The sequence below is a fragment of the Populus euphratica genome, unplaced genomic scaffold, assembly GCF_000495115.2.
Source record: "Populus euphratica unplaced genomic scaffold, PopEup_1.0 scaffold1362.1, whole genome shotgun sequence".
In the NCBI taxonomy this organism is placed as follows: Eukaryota; Viridiplantae; Streptophyta; class Magnoliopsida; order Malpighiales; family Salicaceae; genus Populus; species Populus euphratica.
This window is the reverse complement of record NW_011501195.1, coordinates 2966-20050: the sequence shown is the minus strand read 5'-3', so window position 1 is coordinate 20050 and position 17085 is coordinate 2966. Positions and strand designations below refer to the sequence as shown.

The 17085-nt window shown below is 31.7% G+C and overlaps 1 protein-coding gene and 1 pseudogene across 1 annotated transcript; both read left to right on the top strand.

Moving 5' to 3' along the window:
* Positions 1-3358: 3358 nt before the first annotated feature.
* LOC105117424 (G-type lectin S-receptor-like serine/threonine-protein kinase At4g27290) lies at positions 3359-6899 on the top strand (annotated as a pseudogene).
* Positions 6900-7831: 932 nt separating this feature from the next.
* Positions 7832-16551, top strand: LOC105117423 (G-type lectin S-receptor-like serine/threonine-protein kinase At4g27290; the record flags this gene model as incomplete). The annotated part of the gene is made up of 2 exons (XM_011015085.1): positions 7832-7947; positions 15545-16551. Coding segments are annotated over exons 1-2 (1123 nt in total), but the record flags the coding sequence as incomplete, so codon positions are not given.
* Positions 16552-17085: the final 534 nt, after the last annotated feature.

The following is a 17085-nucleotide window of genomic DNA, read 5'->3' as shown; positions in this document are numbered from 1 at the left end:
ACAACCACCAAATAATTAATTAAGTTAATGAGATATAAAATAAATTATTATGATATAATAAAAAAGTATTTAATGATTCATAACTTAAGAACATAATAAATATAATGATTTCAGATAATTATAAAAAAAATTATTTTTTTTATTTTACTATTGGTTTAGAATTATTATCGACGGGGTACTAGCATATTTCAAAAACATTTTTAAATTTTTTTTTTTAGATTTCAAATTAATGTATTTTTAGTATTTTAAATTATTTTGATGTAATTTGAAATTAATTTATTTTTAGTATTTTAAATTATTTTGATGTATTGATATTAAAAATAATTTTTTAAAAATAAAAAAATATCATTAATATATATTTTAATATAAAAAATCATTTAAAAAATAATAATAACTATACTTCTAAACAATCTCTGTGATTGTGGTTGTGGTTAAAAGCAAAAGTCCGTTTAGAGTGTTGCTTTGTGTGTTTGGTGTTGTGCTAGTTATAGTGGTTGTGATTTGAAAAAAATTATTTTAATTGAATTTTTTATTATGTTATCAGATAATCTTTTTTTAATTTTTTGAATAAAACATAATTCTAAATAAAAATAAAAATAAAAATTGAATAAAAATAAAAATCAGTAGAGAGAAAGAGGACATACCAGAATAAAAAAAAAGTAATAGAATGGAAAAAATTAGTAAAAAAAGAAAACTAAAGAAAAACAAGAGGCATTGTTCAAAATGCACTATTTTCATTTGCTTCATCTCCAGCACGGGTAAACTTCTTTTTTTTTCCAGTCATAACAATTGACATTGTATATATAAGTGAACAGTCTTTTTATAAAAATAAACAACTTATTATGTATGGAGGCAGAAAAAAGTAGCATAAAACTGCTATTTACTAACCTGCATTCAAAACACAGAACATGATGGATCTCTCGTAAAATAATTCACGGCTCAGTTACCAAACATTTATTTTCTGTGGCGGGTAAACTTCTTTTTTTTTCCAGTCATAACAATTGACATTGTATATATAAGTGAACAGTCTTTTTATAAAAATGAACAACTTATTATGTATGGAGGCAGAAAGAAGTAGCATAAAACTGCTATTTACTAACCTGCACTCAAAACACAGAACATGATGGATCTCTCATAAAATAATTCACGTTTCCTCAGTTACCAAACATTTATTTTCTGTGGTCTGCTTCAAAAGCAGAAGCAACCACAGAAACAAACACCTACTAAGTGCTTAGCGCTGCGGTTTTGGCTATGGTTGGAAGGAAAAGTCGGTTTAGAGTGTTTGATTAATATTAACCGTAATTTTATTTCACGTGGATCCCACTCGAAAACCGAGATTTGTGAAAAGCAAATTACAATTGCTTTTCTCGTGGCCGTGTTCTCCTCTCTCTTACCGACACTGCGCATAATTAATTAAACACTGCAAAACTTTCATCTTCTCCTCTGTTCCTAAGTCACTGCCATTGATCTGGACTCCCATTTCCCAAATTTTTCCTTACTCATTCTTTCACACTTGACTTGTTGCTCTCTTTGTTCCCTATCTCAAGCTTGTCTTTGCCTTGTTTCTATCAAAGCTCTCTTGAGCTGGGTTTCAATGGTTATTCAATCTTTAGTAGCTGCAACCTGTGACCAAAGTGAAGGGTTTTCGACGTCTTTGTGTCAATGGGGTCGTGCTTCAGTGCAAGAATTAAAGTTGAGAGTCCTCCTCGAAACGGTATGTTCACAAATTCACACACATCTTGTTCTTGATGGATATTTGTTCTCACTGTTTGCCAGAGGTAGTAATTTTTGTTCATTCCTTTTTTGATCTTTCGTTGAAAAGGAATCTTTAGTTTTTTGCTCCAGCCTTTTCCTTTTAGAAAGTAGCATTATTTTGGATTCTTGATGTTTTCCTTCTTAGGACATGGACCTCTGTTTGAATTTTGATTGATAGTAGAATTTTGTTCATTCTAATCTTGATTAGTCTCTTACGGCATTTTGCAAATGAGGTGAAAACCGAGTTTTTTTAAATTTTGATTTTTTTATTTAAAATAAATATTTTTTATATTTTCAATTAAGGTGTGTTAATATAAAAAATAATTTTTAAAAAATATAAAAATTTTATTTTAATATATTTTTAAACTAAAAATACTTTAACCTAAAACCATTACCAAATCTCATTCTAAGTAAATATGTCATCCTTTGGAGCTTTATCATCTCTATTCATTCCTTATATAATTAATTTGTCAAACTCCAAGACAAGCATATAATTGGACAATATGGCAATCCATGCCTAATGACCAAACATACAGAGGATAACTCCCGTTGTTCCAAATTTTCGTACACATCTTATAGAAAATAATCAAGGTGGAAATATTAAAGCCTATCAGACCACATGGATCGAACCTGAACACTTTTAAATCACACTAGGGTGGACCATGCTACGCCTTAGACTAATATTTTTTTATTAAAAAATAATATTTAGGTAAAATACCATAGGCTCATGAAAAGCAGCCTAGGCAAGCTACGTGTCTGGGCCAATTTCCTCTTCTTTTTTTTTTGGTTGCTTTATGTAAGGTCATTCTTCCCTTTTCTTTTTTTCTTTTTTTGAAAAATAACTCTCGATCTCAGCTACTCCGAGCACTTTAGCCAATTGAAGTTTGTCAACAAAGTGCGTAAAATAATATACTAAGCTGGTTTACTGTTATATGAACAGTTAAATCAATCCCATATATTTTTTTTAATTATAATGATAATAGCCTTTATAAATTTCTGAAATTCTTCCAAAATAAATAAAACACGAGACAGAGCGAAAGAATTAAATAAGAACTGGGCCAAAGCACTTAAAGTCAGAGCAATGTGCCTCACGACCAAGCATTTGCGAACCAACAGCTAAGGGACCTAGCCCAATTTTAAATTAAGAAATCCATCCATTCCTCAGTTTTCTCCTCCCTCCTTTGGTTTTTCCCATTCCAGCCAAGATCAACGGTAGAGATCATTTCAAGAAATTAACGAAGCCGAGATCAATTTTTACAGAGCCTATCGGTCGAGCCAACAAAAGCTTCCCAGTTGGAATAAAGCCAATAGTGAAGGATAACGAGAGTAATAACAGCTACCAAAGTTTTCATTGTTAGGATCCTTGAGCCATTGCAGTTGACATCCATCCTGTCTTGACTTAGAATTTTTGCAAGAACAACTTCTGTCCATATTAGCATATTTGTGATTTGTTTTCCAGCACGCTAGTCTACATCAAAATCAAAATGTGTGGCTACTAATTTACTGTTCAAAAGGAAGAAAAAGACCGATATCATTTCCTGGAAAGAGTCCTCCCATTTGAGCAGTAAATTGTCTAGTAGCAAAATATTCGTCTGCGTGAACAAACGTGAAAACACTTCAATGGGAAGATTTTCGGAGTTTTTTGCGTGCTTTCTTGTTCTTCATCTTAACCACCTGCAGCACACCAGTTATTATTAACCGAAGCAACTCCATAATAGATGGTGAGACTCTAGTTTCAGCTGGCGGAAGCTTTGAACTGGGATTTTTCAGCCCTGGAAGTTCAAACAACCGATATTTGGGAATATGGTATGTGAGGTCTCCGCAGACGGTTGTGTGGGTAGCAAACAGAGAAGTTCCTCTTCCAAATAAATTGGGGGCCCTGAATATCTCCAGTCAAGGAGTACTTATCATATACAGTAGCACAAACGATATTGTTTGGTTGTCAAACCCATCAAGAACTGCAGAAGATCCAGTTGCAGAGCTCCTGGAGTCAGGTAATCTGGTTGTAAGAGAAGGAAATGATAATAACCCTGATAACTTCTTATGGCAGAGTTTTGATTATCCTTGTGACACATTACTTCCGGGAATGAAATTGGGATTCAACTTGGTAACTCGGCTGGACAGATTTCTGTCATCTTGGAAGAGTGACGAAGACCCTGCTCGAGGAAAAATTACTTTTCTTGTAGATCCTAATAATGGGCATCCGCAGCTACTTTTGAAGATGGGGAATTCAACACTATTAAGAACCGATGCACCCCCCCCTACTCCAAATATTACGTTCGGTCAAAATTCCACTTATTTTGTGCTCAATAACAATGAGGTCTCTTTTGGCATCCAAAGTTCAGGTTTTTCAAGGTTTAAACTTAGTCCATCGGGCCTTGCAAGCGCCTACAAATGGAATGATCGAACACATTCTTGGGTGGTTTCTTATTTGTTTCAGTCCGATTCGTGTGAAAATTATGCACTTTGTGGTACATATGCTAGCTGTGATATAAATGCATCTCCTCCGTGTAGATGCCTGGATGGATTCGTGCCCAAGTCTCCAGAAAGTTGGAATTTGAGTGATTGGTCAGACGGGTGTATCCGGAAAACTCCATTGAATTGCAGCGATAAAGATGTCTTTACGAAATATACAGTTAGTAAACTTCCAGTAACATCTTCCTGGTTTGACGAGCGCATCAATCTCAAGGAATGTGAGGTAATATGTTTGAAGAACTGCTTCTGCACAGCTTATGCAAATTCAGATATCACGGGAGGTGGAAGTGGCTGCCTGATTTGGTCTCATGACCTGATTGATATAAAAAGGTCACATGCGGATGGACAGGTTCTCTATGTTAGGTTGGCTGGTTCAGAATCAGGCATGTCTCCAATTAAACAATTAATTATTGATTTAATTCTTTCCCATCTTTAATATGTAGGTAGACCATGTAAAATTGAAGAAGAATCTCTCTTGGGTTCAGACTTCAAAAGCCTGGAAAACATTAGCATAGTAATTAACTACCTGTGTAGAAAAGTCTTGAGTCTGCTTTCTTAGTCCACCACTTCAACTTTATTTTCCCCAAGTTTCAATTTCCGGTTTCTTTTTCTTCTTTTGTTCCCCTTTAAAATTAACTTTAATTCAACTTTTATTTAAGATGCAAGTCTTGAACTAGGGAATATGTTTGGGGTCTTCTAAATATACTTGTATGTATTCAGGAGTAGCCGTGGAAAAAGGGAACAACAATGGGAAGAAGAAAGCAGGGATAATTGCCAGCACCGTTGTATTTGGCATGGGCATGCTAATGTTGGGAATGATCTTTTGCATACGGAGGAAGAAATTTAGAATGAATGATAACTTCAAGGATGTAAGGAAAGAAGACATGGAGTTACCGATATTTTATTTGAGCGCCGTTGCAAATGCCACTGGTAATTTTTCAAGCAGAAACAAGCTGGGAGAAGGTGGTTTTGGACCAGTATATAAGGTAAAAAAAAGTCACCTACCTGTTCAAACCATCATCTAACATGAAACTAACTGAAGAATGTTGATGATAACTTAGGGAATATTGGCAGAAGGACAAGAAATAGCAGTGAAAAGACTTTCGAAGAGTTCTGGTCAAGGATTGAACGAGTTAAAAAATGAAGTTATATTAATAGCTAAACTTCAACACCGCAATCTCGTAAAGCTTATTGGGTGATGCATCCATGAAGATGAAAAAATGTTAATATATGTATACATGCCTAACAAAAGTTTGGACTTCTTTATTTTTGGTGAGCACATGGCTGAATCAACAGCACTTTGTTTTTGATCTGTTATCATCTATATTTTTATTTCTGTAAGAATTGAAGTTATTTGACTAACATGGATAGAAATTGATCAGACCAGACAAGAAGAAAATTAATGGATTGGAGCAAGTGCATGAACATTATTGTTGGAATTGCTCGAGGGCTTCTTTATCTCCACCAAGACTCCAGGCTGAGAATAATCCATAGAGATATCAAAGCCAGCAACATTTTACTAGATAATGAGCTAAACCCAAAAATTTCAGACTTTGGCCTGGCTAGAATGTTTCGTGGAGATCAAACGGAGGCCAATACTCATAGGGTGGTTGGAACATAGTAAGTGTCCATAATCTAGCCTTGAAGATTTTCCTTTGTGTTCTAAGATTTCTGTTTTTTATTATTATTAATGTTCTTCAGTGGCTACATGTCTCCTGAGTATGCATCAAATGGACACCTTTCTGTGAAAACCGATGTCTTTAGCTTTGGTGTCCTAGTCCTGGAGATAGTGAGTGGAAACAAAAACCGGGGATTTCGTCACCCGGACCAGAACCTCAACCTTCTTGGGCATGTAAGCTTCCACTGATACATGTAAATATATATTCTTTATTAACCGAGAGGTGATATTATACTGCTCAGTTTCTTTCAGACTCGTCAAAAGGCATGCCATGGTACCTTAGTTACATCAAGGATGCTTCTGCAGTTAATAAAAGATACTGCTTTTTTTCTTTTCCTTAGGCATGGATACTTTGGATTAAAGGGACACCCTTGGAATTGATCGATGAATGCTTGGCCAACTCTAGCAATGTGTCTGAAGTGCTAAGATGCATTCATGTGGCTTTATTATGTGTGCAACAACGACCCGAAGACAGGCCAAACATGCCGACTATTGTTCAAATATTAGGCAAGGAGAATCCATTGCCTCAGCCTAAACAGCCTGGATTTTTCATCGGAAGAAACCCACTTGAGCAGGATACCTCATCTAGCCGGAACAATGTTTACTCAGCAAATGAAGCTAGTTTGACATCATTAGAGGCACGGTAACTCGTCACTTGAAAATTCAAGTAAAAGAGAGAGATAAGACTAAGTCAATCAATAAGATTTCATGGTTTCAGAAATTCTATTTGCTGATATCCAATCTTGTTTTCTACCGGTTCTACCATTCCAAAATGGCATCGTAGAGCTATATATATCTTAAGAGAATGATCAGTTTATCAATACCAGTCAAGCTGGCCACTCTTGCTTGCAATGGATCAGACATGATAACTTCCTGGTTTGTGTAAGCTTCATTTTCATGGTAGACTTTTGTCATTTTGTTCCTCTTTTCCCTTCGTTGTGACTTGTGCTACCTGAATTTTTGATAATAATTAGCCTCATGGTATTAATTGTTTATTTATTATTTCCTCTTCATCCATTCTCAACATTGAGCACCTTCCTCTATATTTTGTCAGACGACACATACCGTTGAGTTACCGTTTGTGTTTTGCAATTTTATAGAAACAGTCTAGTCAATCTTTATTAAGTTATCATACACTACAATCAAGTGCATCAACTGGTCTAACGGTGTATATATACTAAGCTGAAGCTTTCTCATGCTCATTGTGGATGTCTTTGATGCGAAACTATTGAAACTTCTTGAAATTGGACTTTTCTGTCTTCAAAAGATGGATCTTATGGTTACTGAAAAAAAGGTGGCCAATGTAAGGAAGAAAAACATTTCTCATGTCATTTCCTGAAAAATCTCTAAGATAGCTTTGATTCATGATAAGTTCACAGGTCATTTGAAAAAAGCTTAACAATCTCTAATGCCATAAATAAATAGTTTTGGATGATGCCTCCGTTTCAACCTCAACAATCAAGTGCATCAACTGGTCTAACTGTGTATATATACTAAGCTGAAGCTTTGTCATGCTCATTGTGGATGTCTTTGATGCGAAACTATTGAAACTTCTTGAAATTGGACTTTTCTGTCTTCAAAAGATGGATCTTATGGTTACTGAAAAAAAGGTGGCCAATGTAAGGAAGAAAAACATTTCTCATGTCATTTCCTGAAAAATCTCTTCCCATTTGACTAGTAACTTGTTCTAATAACAAAACATCTTTCTGTGTGATCAAACGTGAACATCTATGAAAACTCTCTTGAATGGGAACTTTTTCTGTGCTGTTTGCATGATCTTTCTTATTCTTTACCTTAAATAACTCCACCATATCAAACATAATCTACCCAAGCCAATCCATAAGAGATGGTGCAGCACTACTTTCAACCGGAGGAGGCTTTGAACTAGGATTTTTCAGCCGTGGAAGTTCAAAAAACCGTCACATGGGAATATGGCATAAAGAGTGTCCTCGTACAGTTATATGGGTAGCAAATAGAGAAGTTCCTCTATCCAATACTTTTGGGGCTCTGGATATTAGCAGCGAAGGGATACTTGTCCTGTACTATAGCACATAAGATATTGTGAAAATTTGTTTAATTAATATGATTTAAATAAATTAGAGCTGGATAATAAATTAATTTTAAAAAACTCTTGGTTTGACGACTTAAATAACCCTTGTTTTTCTAGATTTAATTTTTTATTTATAATAGCTAATCAAATATTTATAATAGTGAGAATTAATTTTTATTAATTGTTTAATTTTTTAATTTTTAAAATTTATTATAAAAAGAAATGAAAGAATAGTTTTCAACCTGAATTTTTTAGGTTTTTACATAATCTTCTTCACTTCACATTTTAATATTTTTTTTCTCACTTTAAGCTTTTGTTTTCCTATAAATCTAGACCTTAGATTTATTTGATTGAGAGATATTTAAGTTTTATATTTTTTGATTCAAATATCTTGTTTAGAAATACATCTAAAGTAAAGATGATGATGTTGGAATCTTGAAAAACATGTTGCAAACATGCTAATTGTATAAGTGACAACTAATAAAACTTTAAAAACAAATGATTCATTCTTGAAAACGACAAAAAATTTATTACCTTAAAGTATTTTAACAAGTATCCTCTTTTATATTAATTTAAACATGGATATTTTTTGCTACTAGTATGCATGTTAAAACTTTGAATAATATCAATTACAAGTTTGATTATTTCAAGAACTTGTCTTAAATGATTGCTTATCTAATCTTTTGCTATAAAATAAGATATCATCAAAATAGACAATAACAAATTTTTCAATGAAAAATCTCAACACATGATTCATTAACCTTCTGAATGTACTAAGGACATTAGTCAAACCAAAGACATTACTAACTAGTCATACAATTCATATTTAATTTTAAACGTTGTCTTTCATTCATATCCTTATTTCATTTTAATTCAATGATAACCTCTTTTGAAATGATCTAACTGACCCTATATTAGCAGTTGGAGTTTGTTTGGTTTAAAATATCATGGTACCAAAAGAGTTTAGAGTACCAGATTTCATTAAATATACCTGAATAGAATACCCAAACACTTATCTTCGATCACACTGCAACAAGATGGATGAAGTTATTCATAATGATAAAATGCTAATTTATTTCTTTCAGAATAGTCTCGTAAGATTAGCCTTGAGTTGATATATAAGACTACATAGTACCTAGATTAATAAATGAAAGGATTTGAAAGATGCCTTCTTAAAGTAGTATAAAATCAATTTGGAAACTACTCCAAACAAAACTAGTCTAACGACCAAGGAGAAGGGAAACCAAGAGTCTATGAAAGCATATGCACATGATGGCAAGATAAGCCAATACATTTCCAACCTCTATTAATAGAAATAAAAATGATGATATTGTTGACCAACATCTTCAAATCCCTATATTATAAGCATATAATAGGAAACTTAACTTAACAGTTATGTGTTGTTGTGAGGATTGTCGAAAGAATTGAACAAGCTATCAAAATAAAAATAAAAAATTAGAGGTTTTATCATGGATTCTGGAATAATGATGAGAGATGAATTAGAAGATGGCTTTCAAGTGAAAAATATTAGTTATGTGGTCTAGCCAAGTCTCATTGTAGCATCAACTACTTAAGCGTTTTTGTCGAAGATTAACATACATTTGCCACTTGAGTTTGTCTACCAATATATATCAAATTTCGGACTTGTTGCCCTGACTCCATCAAATCTCATACAATCATTGTTTCCTAGGTGGTATAATCTAGATGCAAGATGTGAATATCATGATGGGGTCCCAGACCATTTGATTGAAAATTATAAAGATTTAAATTATCATATCCGGAAGTTGATGAGTAAGGACATATTGAATTTATGAAGAATGGTAGTATCTACCACACCATCACCCCATCCCTATATTTAGCAATGACAAGTAACTTGTAAAATGATATCAAAGCCTAGATAATATAAAGTTAGTTAGAGAATGAGCATTGTATGTTTCTTTAACATGTTTTCCATGTATCATGATTCCATTATATATTTTTAATATATTTTGTTTTATTTTTACACTTCCTAGATAAACACCTAATATCGCATCCAATAAAATTTCTTAGAATAGACATTGTAAAATTAATAAAACTCTGAATCCTATTACAAGAATCCATCCTCTATAATATCTGTGGTGAATCTTAATACATTCATGCACGATCATCCATGACTTCTAGTGAACCATTTATAAAATAACAATGACAACATGTATTAATTAACTATGTTTTCCATGTATCATGACTCCATCATGTATTTTTAATGTATAGTGCTTTATTTTACACTTCTTGTATAAACACTTAATATCGCATCTACTTAAATTTCTTGGAATAGACGTTGCAAAATTATTAAAACCTTGAATCCCATTACAATAATTCATCATCCACAATCCTTGTAGCAAATCTCAATAAATCTATGCATGATCATTCATGACTTTTATCGAACCTCTATAAAATAACAATAACAACATACATTAATTAACTATATTAAGTAAATAAATTTTCAAAAATATTGGTTTAACTCTAGATTATCCAACAAACTAATTAAAATTTCTCTTAAATATTCATTATCAATTATCAACATCCATACAAATTTATACACATAAATTTATAAAAATTACAACCTCGCAATAACATTGATAAAAATTAAAACAGATCCGTTAAACAATCTATTATTTATTTCATCACAACACATCTAATCTAGTAATTTGATATAAGTTTCAACAATTTACAAACAAATATAATTTTACAAAATCTAGAACAAACCAATAACAAGTATACAATTATATATTCATAATACAAGTTTTTTTTAGAAATAACAATAAAACATGTACATACACTAACAAAATACAGATACTAAAAAAACCATTAAATAAACCAAATTAAAATTTTAATGTTAAAATTAAAAAAGATAGATTTACTTATAAAAGATAACAAAATCCACAATAAAGTTGTTATTTGCAGTTTGGGAGGGGAGAGTTTGTTTAGATGTAGGGATGAGGAAGAAGAAGGAGAAATAAGGGAAGGTAGGGGAGGCAGCATGGGTGATATATTAACTTTTACCAATAGAATCACTAATAAAACTATTCTATCAGTGATTCATCGGCACTTCTATTGATAAATAGGTCACGTTATTGTACGAAGATCCTGGTTTGAATCCCTCTACAATTTCATCGGTAAAATCACCCTTAACAACTTCCATGTCATCACACTGTTTTTTTAAAAAAAATTATCTAGAATTTTATTGATGTATACTAACAACATTATTCTGTCGGTATATATCGATAAAATTCCAAATGGAATTAGTCTGTTGGTATCTACCAACAAAATTACAAATAAAATTACATTCGTCAGTAAATATCACCACAAATTACCGATTGAAAAATTCTGTTAGTAATTCCGTTGGTTTTAGATGAATTTCTAGTAGTGTTATTTTTCTTATGATTGCCTTGAAATAAAGACATGCTTCTTTCAAATGGTATGTTGACAAAATATTTTAATCAAACTCCAATATACAAAGTTAAGGCTACCCAACCTTGAAAAATTTAAAAAGTTTTGATTGCAAAAATAATTTGACTTTTGTTAAAATGGCATAAGATGACCAATTTTTTTTTAACTTACATACAAAATTAAACCATGTATCACCGAGCTAATTTTTAATGGTATGCATATTGACTTGTAATAGATTCGGCAATTATGGACTCATAAATCATGGTCCTTTACAAGTTCAAATCATTATACTGGACAATACCAAAGTTTATCGATTCTAACTAACTTTGCGTGAAATGAGAAAATGTCACTGTTTATTTCTTTCACAATTCTTAAACTATATATCTTTGCAATCTCAATGGCACTCTATGAATGTCGCAAGTAAAAAAAAATCATCCGCACGGCGCCGGCTCCAGCAATTTTTCTCTGTTATATTTGATTTGATCCTGTTAGATTCGTTAGGAGTCGCCACCTAGTATTTAATTGAAGGTTACTAGGAAACCTGGTTGTATTGGTCTTGTCAGAGATTCGCGGGTAAGGGACCGGTTGTGGTTAGGGAAGGTATTAGCACTCCTAACGCACCCTACCTGAGGTAAGCTGCTTCATGGACTTGATGTGTTAAAGAAATTTTAAAAATTTTGTCTTCTCATCAGATTTTAGAAATACAACTTCTGTTCAAGTTTGTACTTCTACACCGTGATCCAATCAAAATAGTAAATCCTTATTTATTCTCTACAATTTTATCATAAAAAAGAAACATTCATAAGATAAATACAAGCACACACATGCACTTTCCTTATATATTTTTTTCTTTTCTTTTTGTATTTTTTTCATATTTACAAAATACAAATAAAAATTCAAACTAAACAAATATTATATTAAACAGTTTGAAAATTACAAAATAACCTCTCAAAACTCTATAACAGTGCTGGGAAGTCCTTCTGGGCGGTATGAACAGTGTTCGTGAGCAGTTGCCGATGAAGAGAAAAAAACAGTGAATTGGAACGTTTTCTTCTTCCCTTTCTTCCTTCGCCGACGGTGACCTACAAAACAAACAAAAACAACCCAGACAATTAATTTTGATTTTTCATTTGTTTTTAAAATCTGCTTCGGCCTCTTCTTTTCTTTTCTTTTTCATCTTTTTTTTTGTCTTTTTATCCACAATGCAAAATACAACTCCAAAACAATTAAACAAAAATTACATTACAGTAACAACCCCAAAATAATATGATTTTCTAAGAAAACACCCCAATTAAAACCTAAAATTATTTTAAGCCATTTCTATTATATGTCAGTACAATATCACCTTTTTCCATGATTTTAATTTGCTTTTAGGATATAATTTCACGTTCCTACTATGCATCTAACCTAAATGTTTTTTCTTTTTCTTTTTACCACTTATCAACTAAAGCACCTAACATCACAATATCATTAATAACCCTCAACATTTACACAATCTACCAATTCTTATGCTTTCACATTTTCAAACATAACCCAAGATTCTAAATATTTGCTTCACATGAATCATATCCATGGTAAACACCACTCATTTATCTTACCAATAACATTTAAGGATAATAATATCATTTAAAATACAACACATTATGATTTTACATTCATAATAGCATGACTTGTAAAGGATAGAACCATGAACCTACATTCATCTACCAATACATTATGATTTTATATTAATTTTATTATTATTATTATTGTTATACTATTGCTATTTATGATATGGAGCCTTTCCAATTAAATGAAAAAGGACAGAATATTTATGATGTGGGGCCATCAATCATCCCACCTTTTGTGAAAATTAGACTGTAAAGTACAGAGATGCATTATGCCCCACCACGCATTTGGATGGGATTCATGCATTTTTACGTCAGTATTTTCATTTTCTCCATTTAAATTACATCACCAAAAATCGACCATATCATTTCACATTGTAATATTTCAACAAATCTCAAACATTTACAACATCACCAAAACATCAAAAATCAATGCAATCCAATCCAATTTCTACATTTTCTTCATTTGCATACATGACAACAATAATTAACCTTTAGTATTCCTATTATGGTATAATGGATGGATTTAAAATCTCAATTTCCTCTAATATGGTTTCTAATTTCTTCAATTAGTTTCTTAATCATGTAATTCAACCAACAATTAACTAATAATTAACATCATTTTATAATTTCATTCACAGAATACATAAACCTCAAATTTTATAATTTGAGGATTTTCAATTCCTCACCAATATTAATCAAGAATAAAAATGAATTTAAATGAAAGGCAACCTCTTCTCACAACTAGTTCATCCAATCAAGGAAGACTTTTAAATTCAATTCTAAAGATTTCTCCCTTTTCTTCTAATTTGATCAACTTCTATCTATATCTCCCAACTCCCAAATCTTTCTCTCTCGCTCTCTTTCTATCTCTTACACACACAAAATTCTCTGCTTTGTTTTTTTTATTAATGTAAGTGTTTGGATCAATTTGCATACATCACGACTAATCCTACAAGTTTTATTTTGTTTTTTTTATATAGTTTTTTTCTAGGATTTCATATAACTTACACTCTTCCCATAATTAAATTAAGAGAAAATAGAGGAATTTTAGTACAAGAAGAACAAAATTTTCCCAATTCTTTCTCTTGATTCGCGAAAACACAATATCTTGAAAAGCCAGACTTGTGGTTTGGGTTTTTCTTAATATAGCTTTCATCTGACCTGGCTTTATAGATACGTAAAACAAAACAATAAAAGCTAGACGATTTTGGGCGACGCAGTTGCTTTCAAGGGAGCAGCGGTTGCAGGAGGACTAAGGGCGCAGCAGCAATTTAATCATGCTAAGGCCTAACTAGATTTTTAACCCGCGGGTGGGGTTATTTTTTTTTTAACAAAATAAAATATTTAAATATTGTTAATGTTTTTTTATAGAAAAAAAATTAAATCAAGTTGGGGTTAATTTGATTTGGCCTACTTGATTTTGTAAGTACAAAAACAATATAAATGACTTGTAAAAACATAATTTGATTAAAAAAATTTAAAATGATATTTTTTTAATATTAAAATAATAATATATTAGAATAAATTAAGTCAACCTGGATTAATATGTCAAATTCATGACCAGAGTTATGAGACTATGATAATCTCATATAAAATAAATAATAAATTTTATAAAGTTTAATTTTCAATCAATAATGTTAAATGATGAAATTGAAAAAAAACTTAATTAAAAAAAAAACCTAAAAAAATAATCCAAGTTAACCTATTAAACTCACAACTGATTATAAAATTAAGATAACACTATAGAAAAAAAATAAAATAAATTACAAAGTTTAATTCCCAACCATATCAATGTTGAAGGATAAAATTAAAAATAAATCAATTAAAAAAATATAAACCCATATCAATCCGCTAAACTAATTATCTGAATCATAAAACTGAGATAACCTTACAAGAAAAAATAAAACAAATTATTTGATTTAATGCAAATTTACTTATGAAATTTACGATTTTAGTTACAAGACTAAGGTAACTTTATAAAGAGCAAATAAAAATAAATTATAAAATTTAATTCTCAGTCAATCCTTTGAAACTTGATGTTGAACGATGAAATTTATATAAATTTTTATAAAAAAATGAAACAAAAATAAGCCAAATCAGTAAGGTTAACTCATTAAATACTATTTATAGGTTATAAGGTTAAGATAATCTCATAAAAATCAAATTGAAATAAATCATTAAACATAATTTTTAATTAAATATATTATTAAATGATAAAATTAAAAATAATAAGTTTAAAAAAAATTAAGTGAACTGGATTACCTATTTTGCCGTAATTATCGCATGCTTTGTCCTTGAATCTATGAATTTTATTGTTTGGTTTATTATTCGGTTATTATAATTTTAATGCAACTTTCATTAAATTACCTAAGATATTAAATTTAATTAAAATTTTATATTTATGATAAATCATATCTAGTTAAACTGAACGCTAGAACTTTCAACCATCATTTATGACAAAAATGTGTGTTGCAGTGTTGGACTTTGAGTCTTTTGAATCACAACAGGAGAGAAGTTAGATCCTTGTGTCATTTCCGTTTCCAATAGTTTGGGAGTCCTGAATATCACAAGCGAAGGGATACTTATCATATACAGTAGCACCAACGATATTGTTTGGTCGTCGAATTTGTCAAGAACTGCAGAGAATGCAGTCGCAGAGCTCTTGGAGTCAGGAAATCTTGTTGTAAGAGAAGAAAATGATAGCAAACCTGCCAACTTTCTGTGGCAGAGTTTTGACTATCCTAGTGACACCTTGCTGCCAGGAATGAAACTGGGAATCAACTTTGTAACTCGGCTTGAAAGCTTTCTGTCATCCTGGAAGAGCTCAGAAGATCCTGCTCGAGGTGAATTTTCTTTCCTTCTAGATCCTAACGGGTATCCGCAGCTTGTCTTGAAGAAGGGGAATAAAACACAAGTTAGAATTGGGTCATGGAATGGCTTACGTTTTGCTGCCGAAATAATTCCGAAACCTGATTCAATTTCAACAGATGATTTTGTGCTCAACGAAAAGGAGGGATATTTCGTTTTTGGGAGCAAAAGCTTAGGTTTTCCGAGGCTTAAACTAACTCCATGGGGTATTCCACAGCGCTCAATATGGAATGATCGAACACATAAATGGGACTTTGTTGAAATTGCCCAGCTTGATATATGTGCACAGTATTCTATTTGCGGTCCGAATGCTTTCTGCCAGTTCAATGATTCTCCTATATGTGCATGCCTGGATGGATTCATGCCCAAGTCTCCACGCGATTGGAAGTTATCAAATTGGTCAGGTGGGTGTGCTCGAAGGACTCCTTGCAGTGACAAAGATCGCTTTCAAAATTATTCACGGATGAAATTGCCTGACACATCTTCTTCCTGGTATAATAAAAGCACTGGTCTCGGGGAATGTAAGGGAATATGTTTGAAGAACTGCTCCTGCACTGCATATGCAAATTTAGATATCAGAGGAGGTGGAAGTGGCTGCCTGATTTGGTTTGGTAGCCTCATTGATACAAGTAGGTCAAATGGGGATGGACAAGACCTTTATGTCAGGATTGCGGTTTCAGAATTAGGTATGCCTTTTATTAATGCGAATGAATACTGATTTTTTAATAGTCTCCATTGTTGTTCTTAAGCCAGAGAAAACACTTCACTTCATAGGAAGCATTTAAAAAGGTATAGACTTGGTTTCCCCTACAGTATTTTGAGCACCTTTAAGTTAAAAGATAATAAATAAATATATAACATAAATTTAATGAGCAAAAGTGCTTACAATGTGAACTTCAAATTCCCAGCTTTATTTTCTCTAAAAATAATACTGATAAAGTTTCCATCCTCGAAAGGTGTACAAAATCTTAAATAAGTTAAAAACTCTACCTCAACTACAAAACAAAATAAACATTTAAAAATACAAAGGAAATAATCATAAAATATAAAATAATGCATGAAATCCGAATAAAACAAGGAAAATAACATAATTGGTCTAAATTGGGCCTAAGGGCAAGATTTTGAATATTTAAAGATGCATTGGTTTGCCTAGCATCGTAGGGCAATTATACAAAAAACAACCTCCAAAACTTCTATAAACATTTGAGATAGATTTAACA